Consider the following 12759-nt stretch of genomic DNA (forward strand, 5'->3'; position numbering starts at 1 on the left):
GATTTCCCTGCTGCTCCTGCTGCTGTGGTGGTGCTAGATATTGTTGCCGAGGCAACCCTGGTTGCGCTACGTACGGTGGCGGGAGACTTCTATTAGGCTCTCTTTGCTGCTGCGGCTGGCATTCTTGCTGCTGCCATTTTTGATTTCTCTGCTGCTCCTGCTGCTGTGGTGGTGCTAGATATTGTTGCCGAGGCAACCCTGGTTGCGCTACGTACGGTGGCGGGAGACTTCTATTAGGCTCTCTTTGCTGCTGCGGCTGCTGCTGCTGCTGCAATTGCAGTTCGGCCAACTTCCGCACCACCTCACTTCCATCTCCCTTCGGCTGCGGGAAGTGGAACACGGCCCGTTGCTGATTCTGCAGCCGCTGTTCTTGACGAGCGATCTCCTGCTGAACCCGCAGCTTCTCCTGCGCAAGCTCCTCCTGCAACTGCAGCTGCCGCAGCGAAGGCGCGGGCGACTGTCGCGGAACCCCTGCCGCCCTCGCCGTCCCCCAGGCAGAGTCCGGGTTTCCCAGCCGTCCGTACAGGTCCACTTCAGCCGGCGGAGGCTGCGATCGCGCGTCCGGGCCCGCTGGCCTGTTCCCTTCGAGCCCAACTGGAATTGGGGCGCCCGCGGGCCTAGGGCCTCCCACCGCACCTGCCCGCTCATGCGGCAGCGGCGCCTGTGGCTCCTGCCACGGTGGTTGCATTTCTTGCGGCGGCGGGCGCTGAGTTCGCCGCACAGAGGAGGAGTTGAGCGTGTACATCGGCATCGCGCCGCGGCGGCTCCTCAGCTGCGTTCTCCTCGCGCCCCGTCAGTGACGCGGCCGCCCGGGCACGGGGGGAGGGGGCGGCGGATGTCTAAGCGCTGCCTGCGTGTACTGCTGCTCCCCGCGCTTGCTGCGCTCCGTCTCTCCTCCCTCGCTTCAAGCAATCGTCCTCCGCGAGACGGCAAGACTGCAGGTGCGGCAAGAGAAAAAAAAAAAAGAATTTAAAATAAACGAAAAGAGAAAAGAAAAAAGAGAGGATGGCAGTGCAGAAGAAGAACAGTCAAAGAAATGGCGGGGTGCCGCGGCGGCTCCGCACACACGTGCAGCAGCAGCAGCAGCAGCAGCAGCCGCCGCGAAAAAAAAAAGAGTCCACAAAGAGGGCAGCCGGGCGAACGCACATGCATGCCGCGCGCACGCGCCAGCAAATAACATCCCCCACACCCTTCGCCACTAACCGCAGGCCAGCCACACCGGGACAACGTTGTGGAAGTGAATCACAGGCAAAAAGTCCAGAAACAGTCAAACAAATACAAAAAAAAAGCACACACACTCACGAAACAAAAACAAAAGGAAAAATGTCACACGCGGTTTAAATTTCAAAGCTTCGTTGTTTGTTGCCGCTGCTGTTGCGCGCGGGTGTGTCGCACGGGCGCGCGCGCGCACGCGGACAGAGGGACAACGCATACAAAGAGGAATTGCAGTGCGCAATCGCCTTGGTGGTAAGAACAGAGAGTAGTGAAGCGGGGTCCACCTCACAATGATCGGCTGTGAGAAGCAAAAAAAAAAAAAAACAAATCCTCGCAGAGGCACACGCGAGGGGTGGAGCGCACAAGTAGACGCATGCCCGCTAGCTTCACACGAGGGGAAGTCTGTGCATTCCCAGACACCCCCGCTCCGCCGCCGTCGCCCGCCCCCTCAAACACGGCACGGAAAGACAAAAAAAAAACGCAGGCCAACCAGAGAAAAGACCCACGTCAAGCGGCAAATAAGTTTTCAAAAAGCACCGCTTCCCATTATTTTACTTTATTACATATATAATATTGTAGTGTGTATGTGTGTGCCCTTGCCTTCGCGCCTCCTACTCCTCTACTTGCCGGGTTTTAAAGACAACTTCTACACCCCCGCCCACTCCAGTTATTCCGTCCGTTCACTCCAGAAAGTTTCACTGGGCCATGGATATTTCTTGCACAAAACTTTCTGTGAGGCGGGCGATTGCCGCCTTTGCTTCCTCCGCCGTCGCGCCTTGGGCCACCATCCAGGCGAGGAGGTAGAAGTTCTTTGGCGGAGGCGCCACCAGCTCCCCTGGCACGGCAGACACGCTGTAGTCTACAAGTGCCTTTTCAGATGTGGGCACCTCCGCCCGCACCAGCGCCCCTTCGGCGCGAGGATATATGTTCACGGAGGCACAGTAGCAACTCGCCGGGAAGGAGGCGTCGTCGCCGTCCACCTCCGTTAGCCGCTCCGGGTAGTGGGAGAGCAGCTGCTCGGTCACTGAGAGCCCCAGCGCGCAGCGCACGAGGGACTCGCCCAGCTGCAGCCCACGGTAGCAAGTGCGCAGCATGCTGTTCGTCTCGGCGCTCCCGAGGCGGCAATTCACCTCGATTAGGTACGTCTGGCGTCGCTCAAAGTCGTACTTCGCCTCAAAGTGCAGCACCCCATGCAGGTCTTCGCCATGGAATGCCACGAATGTGTCCAGCAGATCCCGCAGTCGGCTTTGCTCGTGGGGTGGCAAGGCGGTGGGGCACAGCCCACCCACCTCGACAAAGTACGGCGGACACACCTCAAAGTTGTCGTCGATAGAGCAGAACACAACCTTGCCGTTTTCTACGCAACAGTTCAAATCCACCTCCTGGCCGCCAATGTACTCCTCGAAGAGTATCTGCACCTCCTCCTTCTCCCCTGTCGGACTGAGAACAGCCTCAAAGTGCTTCGTGGCATTGTGCGAGGCGAAGGCGTTCCACATCACCAGCGCATGGTCCCGCACCTCCTCCGCACTGGAACAGAGTTTTGCGAGGAGGCTCCCGGCGCCGGGGGAGGGCTTTAGCACAAGGGGGAACTCAACCCCCACCGCCGCCAACACACGTCGAACGTGCGCCAGTAGGTCGACCTCGCCCGCTGGAGGGCGAGGCAAGACCCCCGCCAGCGGCGAGGTGATGCCCTCTCTCGCGCAGTCCTCGCGAAGGAGAGACTTTACGTTTGTTCGCCGCAGCTTCTCTGGCGGCAGTGGGACGGGCCGAAACCCCATGCGCTGCGCCAACACGGCTGCTGGGTAGACACCGTACTCATCAAACGATATAACGGCGTCCGGCGAGAGTTCATGCAGGCTAAGAAAACGCCCAAGCACGGGCTCAAGCGCGTCCACGTCATTTGTGTCGTGCAGCAGATGATAATGAAAGACACCGTCGAACGCGACTGCCGGATGTACGGGGTGGACGAGCACGAGAACAACACCCTTGTCCCGGAGATGCCTGTAGACGGGGGCCCGGGCGACGCTGCTCGTGCGGAGCAGCACCACAACCTTTCCCTCCATGCCTTCTCTTCCGCTCCTCTTGAGCCCTGTCCCTTTTTCTCCCTCCTTCGCTTAGCAACGGTCGTGGCACGCGCACGCGCAGCCGCCCCCGCAAGGAGCCCAAACTAAACAATAGATGGGGGAAAAAAAAACAAAGCATACAAACAGAGAAACCGCTCTGCACGACGTCCGCCGGGCGAGATTGCCCGATGCCTCCCCCACACTGCAATGATGCAAAACAAAAACGCGGCGGCAGGTGGTATAACTCGCCCTGTGGCAGACGCAAGAATCACATGAGCTACGAAAAGAGAGAGAGAGAGAGAGAGAGGCACACACACAGAAACAAAAAAAACACGGCGAGGAGGAGTTGCATGGGGAAACAGACAACTAACTTGGAACTAGCACTTCTCCTGTGAAGAACGACGCATCGTTGGCGCCTCCCCACCCCCTCCCCCCAATACGACCATAAATATTTATATATATATATATATTTCTCTGCCGTACGGGGCGCGGATGCTTCGACCGGGCGCGACGCCAACCGCACGGAGGCGGTGCCGCCCGGCCTCTCCACACGCCTCTCCCCCGCGCGTGCGAGAACCAGGGGAGAGCAGGTGGGTGGGGCCGCCGCAGCCGCCACACGGACGGCGGAAGCAAGCAAAGCGGCAAGCAAACAAGACGAGCGGATGTCAAACAACGCAAGAAGTTGGTGAAGAGGAAGAGGAGGGGAAAGCGGGGAAGGTAAAAAAAAAAAAACACTGGCGGCAGAAACTGGAAGCAAAAAACAACAACAACAACAAAACAAGAAATAAAAGAGGAAGAAAAAAAAAAGCGCATTCGTGTACACAAAGAGAAGCACTGCAGTGCGTCTATAGATGGAGACGCGTAGAATCCGTGTGGGTTGCCCCGTGGGTGAACTCTAGCAGACGTCACAAACTAGTGCCTCCGCAGAAAACTCTGGCATTTCCCTCTCTCTGTCGTCAATACATATACATACATGAAGGGCCGCCCACACATAAACGCACGCAGACGCACATGAAGAAAGCAAAAAAAAACAAAACCAAAACTGAAGAGCGACAGCACCTGTGTTTCGCCAGCTGCCGCAATTTCCCACGCGGTCTTTTCCTTCTTTTCTTTGCTTTTTTTTTTCTCCCCGTCACTGTCAGGCATTCTTCCGTCGCTTTCCCTTAAAAAGTTTCTTCTCCTGCAGGTATAACTCAGGGGCAACCATGTTGCGCATCCCGCACATCACCTCAATTGTCCCGCGCATAAACCCATCAACCACCACGGGAGCCGCCAGCGGCAGCCGCACGGGGCTCCCGTGCGGTCCCATGCAATACGCGGCGACGTTCGAGGCCAGGCGAAGCCCCTGCAGAAGCTCCGCGAAGCCACGTTGCAAACCCTCTAGGAGGCCCACCGGCTGCGACCCACGTGACATGGGCGGCAACTCACCCCCCGGCAGGAAGGAAGTAATCATGGAGGAGGTGGCGCCGTGCACCCGTCGCGACACCAGCACCGCACTGTTGAGGGACTGCGAGACGAGCGTAAAGAGAAACATGCGAAGAGCCGTTGAGAGGGCAGAGAAAAAACGCTTGTTGCGACGGTACTCACTAAGCGGTGCAAAAAGAATCTCCACACCCGCCGACCCAACGTTGGACGCCAGCTGCAGCGGCTGCACACTGCAGAGAAGCATGAAAAAGCCGTTGAAGTTGAGTAGCTGGTCCCGCATGAGGCTTAGCATGCGCTCCCCGACGCCACTCAGCGGACAGGCCGTGACGAGCATGAAAGGCACCTGCACCTGCGCCCGCTCAATGGAGGGCAAAAGGAAGTTGCTGAGTTCGAACCTATCCATGCGCGTGGCTCGGGAAAGGTCCTGCCCCTCAAAGTAGACGTAGAGTGTCAGTTGCAACGGAAACACAACGATCTTGCTGAAGAAGAGCGTCTGAGACGACACCTCGTCCATGTCGTTGTCGTCGCTCGACAAACTTTCCGGGTCTCCAATAAACTCCGACAACAAATTCATGGCACGTCGATGCACGGCCACAGTAACGGGCTGCAGCCGCACAATGAGCTGTTCCTCCGGTTTCCCCACCACCACCACACCGGCGTTGCGCGACGACGACCGCGGCACAACCGTCGTCCACTTCAGCTCAAACAAATCGCCGCCGTGGTCACGAAGAAACTGCGGCAGGGAGGCCATGAATAACGTGCGCACAGAACTCTTTTCAATGCAGTCCACCACCTCGCCGTCTCGCACGGAGAGGTACACCTGCAGGAAGTTTGCCTTTCCAGGCACAAGCATGTCCACTTGGAGCCGGATGCCGGTGAAGCGGCCAACCACGTACTCGTCCTGTCGCCGCCCAACGCCGTGGAAGCCGCTTCGCCGTCCCTCACGCCTACCTTTGTTAAGCTCCACATCGGAGCTCATCCCACTCCACAGCGCCGACGATCCCTGCCGCACCTTCTCCTCCATGTTGCCAAAGCGCTGTATGGTGTGGAGATAACTCTGCGGCACATCGAAGTGGACAAAATCCTCGCCCCCGTACAAATGGGCATTGAGGTCGCAGTCGTAGAGGGAAATCTCAACTGCCACCGCGCTGTTGGGCGGCAGAGAGCGTGAGACGCACCTATGGTTCTGCGCATACTCCGGCAAACCCCCACAACAGGCCCCATACACGGACAAAAAATTCGTGTGCTTGGAGGAATGCATCAGGTTTATCGGCTCATTCTCACGCGTCTCCCAAACGGGCGCTGCTGCGGCGTCAAGCTCGTTGCTGTCAATAATTTCAAAATCGGCAAACGAAGGCAGCAGTGACATTCTCTCTGGACGACTCGCCTGCAACGCCCCTTCGCCCCCGGCGGCGTCAACGGCGGCGGGAGTGTCAATATCCAACACAGACTTGTCCAGCAGCCGATGAAGCCGATGCATGTAGTCCGGCGCGAGGTGGCACGTGACGGGCGCCCGTTTTCCCCTCTTGACGGACTTGGAGCGAAGGATGCACTCGAACCGTGAGCCACTCCGTTCCACAAGCAGATGGGGCGAGGGCAAATAGGCGAGGTCAAGGCCCCCCAAAAAGTGTGCGATCACCGTGCGAAAGTAGTAGAGGGAGTCGTAGGCAAAAAACATGGAGGCACGAAACTTCTGTAGCTCCACAAACACCGGCTTCTCGGCGGTTGGATTCACGAAGAGGGCGATGTTGGGCACCCTACTTCTTCCTGCATCAACCTCCCTCGCATCACCAACGCCGCCGCTCTGACCTCCTCCAGAGGAAGCGAGGTCCACGACGAGGACGAAGCCAATGTTTTTAAGGTCAGTCGCCACACCTCGTTCGCTGCTACCAAACAGGGAGCCAAGCCCCGCCTCCTGGTCGTAGTCAAGCAAGTACTGCTGAAAGTTGTCGTGAAGGAACACCGAGATCGTCTCCTTGTCGAGGTACACCTTCACCGCCGTGGCTTCCCTGGGCAAGCTTGGCACGGCGACGGTGACACTTAGGCGAGGGGCCAGGCAAACTAACATGGAGGACTTTCCAAACGGCCTGTACTCCACAAGAATGTCTCTGAGTGCGATGTTAACGTCGGCGGATGTTGCGATGGCAACACCCCCGTCACTCTGCGCCTCCTCCCGCTCGCCCACATGTGGTGTTGCTCCCATCACCTCCTTTTCTGCCACAGCCGCATTTAGTCCGTCGTCGCTGGGGTCGGAAAAGTAGTTCAAAAGCACCAACAGCCAGTGATCCCCTTCATGGGCAGTCTGGTGCGAGACACTAATGCGATCCAAATGAAGGGCAACGTCGTATGCCTCGGTGTGGTCCTCCACGTTGCGGTGGCGACACAGCGAGACACCGGCTGCGTGACGAGTCCGCGAGGACTCCGTGGAACTCGCGCAGGGTGGCCGCACGCGAATGTTGTGCGAGCGATTGTAGAGGGCCGAGTAACTTTGAAGCAGCGTGGCAACGCCGCCCCACTTGGGGGAGGAGGCGTGTTCGGCAGGCCACGGGAAGTCAACGTACGTCATTTTTGACTGACATAACCGCTCCCGCAAGCAAAAGTCGGACGCCTTCCCATGCAGTGCCGTCTTCGCCAGGCGCATCGAGGCCTGGTGAAGGACAAAAACAGAAACCTTCGAAACCAGCACGTCGTAAAGGTGGTACAGGTGCTCCTTGTCGATCCCGCGCCGCTCCTCCTGCGGAATGCAGCGCCAGAGCGGGTCACCAATAGGACACCCTGCGGAGGAAAGCCGCGGGGCCCGAAGTAGCATCGCAACCTCTTCAACGCCCAGTCGAACACTGATACTAGTGGTGAGGGGGTCATACTCCGTACCGCTGTGTTGCAGTGGCCCCTCAAATCTGTTGAAAGTGCCGGAGAGAGCAGACTTGAACCCATATGCCGTCTCTTCCAGCGACGCGTACGCGACGCTCTCTCCGCACTTGCACGGAGCATGTATGACGGTGCACATGGCATCCACCATCTCCAGCACCTGATCCAAGTAGAAAAGGACAAGCAGGTACTCATCTTGATGAAGTTGAGCCTGAATCTGCCGAATATTCGCCACCACCGCAATAAGACTGTTGTTTTCAGCCTGAGTCTCCTCTTTATTGTAGGCCTCAGTGAAGGGGGCGTGCGCCTTGTCCGCGACGCTCCATTCTGTGTCTGAGTTCTGGGGTTGCCGTTGTCGCACAACGATGCAGGGCTCCTTGTTAGAGGTGTCAAACATGCAGCGGACAATGGTGTTCTGCACGCGCTCCTTGTAGTCGTGTAGGGTGAGCTGTCCCTCATCCAGAAACAGCTCCAGCACCCCTTCGCTGCCCAGCGAGACATCAAGCGCCTTCAGGTACACACTCATCGTCAAGGGAAGGTAGGGCCCACCAACGCCGGAAAACTTTGCCTGGTCGGTGGCAGCAGCCGACGCGGCCTCTGCCTCCTTCCGCAAGTGCTCCCACAAGCGTTTGGCCAAAGGGCCGTAGTAGTCGGGGTCGGGTGCCTTGGATGCTGGAAACCGCGCCTCCAACGTGAGTCCCTCCAGTTGGAGCGTAAAAAAGCGCAGCAAGACATACGGCGTCGTCACCTGCGTCTCCAGGGAACAACCCCCAGAGCCCTCGCCTATTAATTGCTCCAGTGGCAGCTGCGTAAATTGTCCCTCGCCCAAAGGCCTCTCAAAGCTTTCCAAGTCCTCCTGCGAGCCTTGACGCAAGGCCACGAATGCGGGTGACGGCAAACCGGAAACGTCCGTGGTCGGTTGCTGCTGCTGCGACGAGACAGTTGCGCCAGGGATCATGTCCATGGTGTGACGCAGGCGCGCCCAGAAGGCCCCCAGCCTTTTAAGGGTGCCCGCGTCCAACTCCGCCAGCAGCACCGCCCCCGAGGTCTTCACAAGAACGTGCTCCATCACAACGGCGGCCACGTTGTCCTGCTCCTTCAGCAGGTCAACGCTATACCAGCGCGCCTCCGCAAGCGTCAGCGGGTAGGTGGTCCTCGCAACAATGGCGACGCGGTACCGCCGCTCCGAGTAATTGTCAACGTTTTCCTTGGTGGTCAAGATGAGTCGACCGCCCTCCGCGTCACTGGGGTGATCCTCGCCGCTGCTTTTGGGGGCCAGTTCATAGACTTCAATGGTGCTGATCCCGGCGGAGCAGCCACGGCCACCGTGGTTCTCAAACACGTCATGAAACGCATCCTCAGAGCGGCTTGTGCTCGCCGTAACTGGCTGAACCAACAGCATGATCCCGCCGACGTGCACGTTGTAGTACCCCGTGCGGCGGAGCAAACGGTGCAGCACAAGTCGATGGCCCCGCGAAGACAGGGGCGCACCGTGAGCAGAAGCCGCAGTCTCGCCCTGCTGCAGGCTTTGCCAAAACTTTTTTATCCCCTGACGATCTTCATCAAGAAGGAACGCGCAGAAAACGTACTGGCACGTCGCTTTCATGGTTGTAATGAACCGCATCACACGAGGAGCGGCCGCGGCCTCCATTTCCCCCTCCGGTGCTCCCACCAGGGCGCGGGCGACGTGCACCAGGCGACCCAACTGCGTCGGAGTAAGGATAAAGAAAAAGGACTTCGTTGTGACCTTCAAGTCCAACAGCGCCTCCGCCCCCTGCGCCGGGCTTCGGCCTTCGCTAAAGCGAAGCACAATGTCGTTGTTGAACTCGTCTGTGCGCCCACCGCAGAGAAAAACGTCGGCGAGGTCAACAGACTCCTCCACTTCCTCCTCGGTGGTGCGCATCGTGCATCGCTGCCCGTAGGGGTACACGGCCGCGCGGACACCGGAGAAGCGGATGCGCTTATGCACCAAATCCCCAGCCGGATCGGAGCACATGTCCTCCAGCTCAAAGCCGCCTTCGAAGAAGACAAGCAGCTCCAAGCTGCCATCCGGGGGTTCTCGCCCCGGCAGAATTCGCTCGCCCAGCGGCGGGATCCGCAAGATGACGCTGACGTTCCGTATGCACCCCCGCACGCTGTGAGCAAACTGCTTGATTGTTCGCTCAAACACATCCAGCCCCTCATCAATGTGGCGAGAGGGCGAAGACGGCCCTGCGGAGTACCCCGTTTCACTTAATGCAGGGCGCACCACACTCTCCTCCACCCCTTTGCGCAGAGTATCACTCATGAAGAGGGAGGAGTAGATAGTATCGTCCTCTGCGCCACTATTCTCGTCCTCCCAGCCGCTCCTTGGGCCAGTTGCACGTTTCTCACAACTACGCCGATCCCTCGTCTCCCTCTTGTGACTCGCACTGCGGCTCTGGCACGCTGTCGGCACAGAACACTCTGTCTTCGGAACAACATCCAAGACAAGTTGCAGGCCGTCAATCTCAATGGTGCGTTGTCCTTTAGGACCCAAGGCAAAATCCCCGCGAATACTGTTTACATGGCCTCGCACCAAACGCACTGACGCAGACGCACCTGACTGTGCGGGGCTCGCCCCCTCCGCTGGGACGTCCAGGAGTTCCTTGTTAATAAACGCCTCGTTCAGCTCAAGCCGGGAGAGCTCAAAGCTGAACCCCAGGCAGCTCTCCGAGCGACCAATGCGCTCCAGCTGGTCGCTCTGAATGTCCTTCACGAGGCTGCCGAGCAGCTGCCGCACGGCGAGCAGGAGCATTCGGCTCCTTACCGCCTCCATGGCTGTCGGGGCGTGGGGTGCAGTGAGAAGATTCCCCCGCCCACAGGCCCGGCCGATTCCCCCTCAACCCTGTTCTTCCGCCAGGGGGAGGACGCACACCACAGGCTAAGAGAAGCGGAAAAAAAAGCAAAGCAAAGAAACAAAAATGGAAAAATAAAAGATGAAAAAACTGACGCAAGTCACACACACACACACACACCTGAACCAAGAAGAAATATCTTTTTTTATTGTATGTGAATGTGTGTGCGTGTCCGTAACAAAACAACTTGTTTTTTTTTTTTCACTCCCCTCCCTCTTTTTTTCGCTCCCTCCCAGCTTTAAATGCTTTCGATTTTGTTCCGCACAGAATTGGTGGGGCAAATAAAACAGGAGAGACGTAATGAGGAAGAAAAAAAAAGAGGAAGCGGCGAGAAAACGAAGAAAAAGAAATGGCAATAAAACACACCCACGAGAAATCACAGACAGACACCCATGCAAAGCGTTATAGGCGGGGATGGTAATAAAGTCAATGAAAAACAGCCCCGCAGAAGGGGCCAGCGGCAGAATAGGGCTTGCCGTTCTTGAGGATGTCTGTGTGACGGCCGCAGCTCGCAAAGGACACCTGCCTACTTGAGTCGCGGAATCTTCCTCCCGGACGATTGAAGCGGCAAGGGCTCCGACGCGGCGTTTACCGAACGTGCGCTGCAGGTGATGATGAAGTGCCGCACTTGAACCCGCAGCGGAGGCGTCACTGGCGCATTCTTTCCAGGCGGCGGCGTCACTTGTGCCTGCAAGCACCACTGCAGGGCTTCAAGGGGCTCCACGCGGGCATGACGCCGAAGGACGTTCACTGGTTCCTCTTGCTCGACTGTTTCCCCCAACTGTGCCGGTAGGCTTCCAATTCTCGGCATGTGGCGGAACCGGGGTGTTTTGCCGGAGAGTAGCTGGTACTCTGGCAGGGCCCGGTACGCCGCGGCGAGCTGTGCGGGCGTCGCAGCGTACTCGGAGGTAAACCACCGCCGCTTCGTGGATCGGAAGGGAAAATACATGTCGGCGTGTCCCACATCCAGGCTGCTGCTAGTGTCAAGCGCCCGCTCCAGCGCCGCGCCATGCTCCTGCAACTCCGTCTGCTGCGCCGCTTCGCGAGCTGTGCGTTGCAGATCCTCCATGAAGTCCTCCGCGTCCCTTCGCGCCGGTTCTGGCGCCACCACGGCAACGCGAGTCGCGTAGCCCATGACCGCCACAACCCCGTGGGGGGCTAGACAGCGGTGGGCAAGCGAAATATGCCACGGCGCGTCGTGCAGCATCTCCTCCCCAAACACGTTTGCCGCAAACACCACAAGGTCAAGGGACTGCGGCGGCATGTTCTCTAGCGGCGACGCCAGTGCGGGCAGCACCTTAGATGTCACCGCCGTGGTCGTCGTGCCCTTCTCACGTGGCGACGCCGCCGATTCGGCGGGCTGGGAGCCACTCCAGACGCGTCTCCGCAGGGGTGCAAGATGCGCCGTCGGCAGGTGTTCCCGGGCACGCCCCAGCAACGACTTCGCGCGTTCCTTCGACATCGTCGAAGGGTACACCACCATGCATCGCTGATAGAAAGGCACGGCGTCCGACAACGCCGCCAACCAAACGTCAACCGGCTCCGGATAAAACGCGGGAGCCCCCCTGTGATAGCCGTGAAGGGCGGGACCAAAGGCGGAGACCAACCCGCCAAGAGTCCGACCGCCAGACGTGGTGGAAGGCCGCAACGGCATTTTTCATTCCTGTCAGTGAGGTTAAAACCCAGACGAAAAAGAAAAAAGCAAACACTACACAGTCATAAAATTACACACGGAATAGAAAATACAGAGCGATTATTTCCAAGCCTACAGCAAAATGCTTTCAAGGAAAAAAACTCCAACAGCAGCGCTTGTTCTAGGACATACATTGCGGCTGCTACAACACATGCAAGAAGTTCTCTAAATAATAATAAAAAAGAGGCCCTCAGCGCATAAATATTCCTCTTTTATGTGGTTTTCTTAATATTTGCGGCAAGCCAGTCCAGGCCCTCGTACAGGCCCTGGGCCGAGGTGGCGCAACATCCCTGAATATACCAGTTGCGCTGCCGCACCGACTGCAGTCCGAGCTTTTCCGTCACCTCTGTCGTGCTCATGGCGTTGGGCAAGTCCTGCTTGTTTGCAAATACGAGGAGAATGGAGTTGCGCAGCTCGTCCTCTGTAAGCATCTTCTCCAGCTCCTGTCGCGCCTTGCCAATGCGTTCCCTATCGTTGGAGTCCACGACGAAGATGAGGCCGTTGGTGTTTTGGTAGTAGTGGCGCCACAGCGGGCGCAGGACGTCCTGGCCGCCGACGTCCCACATGGTGAACTTGAGGTTCTTGTACTCCACCGTCTCCACGTTGAACCCAATCGTGG

General features: G+C 58.2%; 5 protein-coding genes across 5 annotated transcripts in view, besides 13 other annotated features; all 5 read right to left on the bottom strand.

Moving 5' to 3' along the window:
- The window catches only part of Tco025E_01399 (ATP-dependent RNA helicase-like protein), a gene marked incomplete at both ends in the record, with an annotated part of 4050 nt that extends 3299 nt beyond the window's left edge, over positions 1–751 (bottom strand). Inside the window, one exon of the mRNA XM_029368337.1 lies at positions 1–751. This exon is cut by the window's left edge and continues 3299 nt beyond it. Coding sequence (XP_029231482.1) covers positions 1–751 — 751 coding nt within the window.
- Positions 752–953: 202 nt separating this feature from the next.
- Positions 954–999: a sequence feature (A-rich).
- A 71-nt stretch (positions 1000–1070) lies between these two features.
- Positions 1071–1096: a microsatellite.
- Positions 1097–1269: 173 nt separating this feature from the next.
- Positions 1270–1324: a sequence feature (A-rich).
- Positions 1325–1376: 52 nt separating this feature from the next.
- Positions 1377–1414: a microsatellite.
- A 110-nt stretch (positions 1415–1524) lies between these two features.
- Positions 1525–1543: a microsatellite.
- A 367-nt stretch (positions 1544–1910) lies between these two features.
- On the bottom strand, positions 1911–3278 carry Tco025E_01400 (biotin carboxylase; the record flags this gene model as incomplete). Its single annotated transcript, XM_029368338.1, has 1 exon — positions 1911–3278. The coding sequence occupies one exon, from the start codon at positions 3276–3278 to the stop codon at positions 1911–1913; it is 1368 nt and encodes a 455-aa protein (XP_029231483.1).
- A 285-nt stretch (positions 3279–3563) lies between these two features.
- Positions 3564–3585: a microsatellite.
- A 137-nt stretch (positions 3586–3722) lies between these two features.
- Positions 3723–3748: a microsatellite.
- Positions 3749–3905: 157 nt separating this feature from the next.
- Positions 3906–3960: a microsatellite.
- Positions 3961–4033: 73 nt separating this feature from the next.
- Positions 4034–4085: a sequence feature (A-rich).
- Positions 4086–4292: 207 nt separating this feature from the next.
- Positions 4293–4321: a microsatellite.
- A 51-nt stretch (positions 4322–4372) lies between these two features.
- Positions 4373–4402: a microsatellite.
- Positions 4403–4416: 14 nt separating this feature from the next.
- Tco025E_01401 (uncharacterized protein) lies at positions 4417–10347 on the bottom strand (the record flags this gene model as incomplete). Its single annotated transcript, XM_029368339.1, has 1 exon — positions 4417–10347. The coding sequence occupies one exon, from the start codon at positions 10345–10347 to the stop codon at positions 4417–4419; it is 5931 nt and encodes a 1976-aa protein (XP_029231484.1).
- Positions 10348–10475: 128 nt separating this feature from the next.
- Positions 10476–10535: a sequence feature (A-rich).
- A 13-nt stretch (positions 10536–10548) lies between these two features.
- Positions 10549–10567: a microsatellite.
- Positions 10568–10973: 406 nt separating this feature from the next.
- On the bottom strand, positions 10974–12101 carry Tco025E_01402 (uncharacterized protein; the record flags this gene model as incomplete). Its single annotated transcript, XM_029368340.1, has 1 exon — positions 10974–12101. The coding sequence occupies one exon, from the start codon at positions 12099–12101 to the stop codon at positions 10974–10976; it is 1128 nt and encodes a 375-aa protein (XP_029231485.1).
- A 251-nt stretch (positions 12102–12352) lies between these two features.
- Positions 12353–12706, bottom strand: Tco025E_01403 (ADP-ribosylation factor 1; the record flags this gene model as incomplete). The annotated part of the gene is made up of 1 exon (XM_029368341.1): positions 12353–12706. The coding sequence occupies one exon, from the start codon at positions 12704–12706 to the stop codon at positions 12353–12355; it is 354 nt and encodes a 117-aa protein (XP_029231486.1).
- Between the last annotated feature and the right edge of the window lie 53 nt (positions 12707–12759).

The sequence above is a fragment of the Trypanosoma conorhini genome (assembly GCF_003719485.1).
Source record: "Trypanosoma conorhini strain 025E chromosome Unknown Tco_14.4_contig_00045, whole genome shotgun sequence".
NCBI classification, from domain to species: domain Eukaryota; phylum Euglenozoa; class Kinetoplastea; order Trypanosomatida; family Trypanosomatidae; genus Trypanosoma; species Trypanosoma conorhini.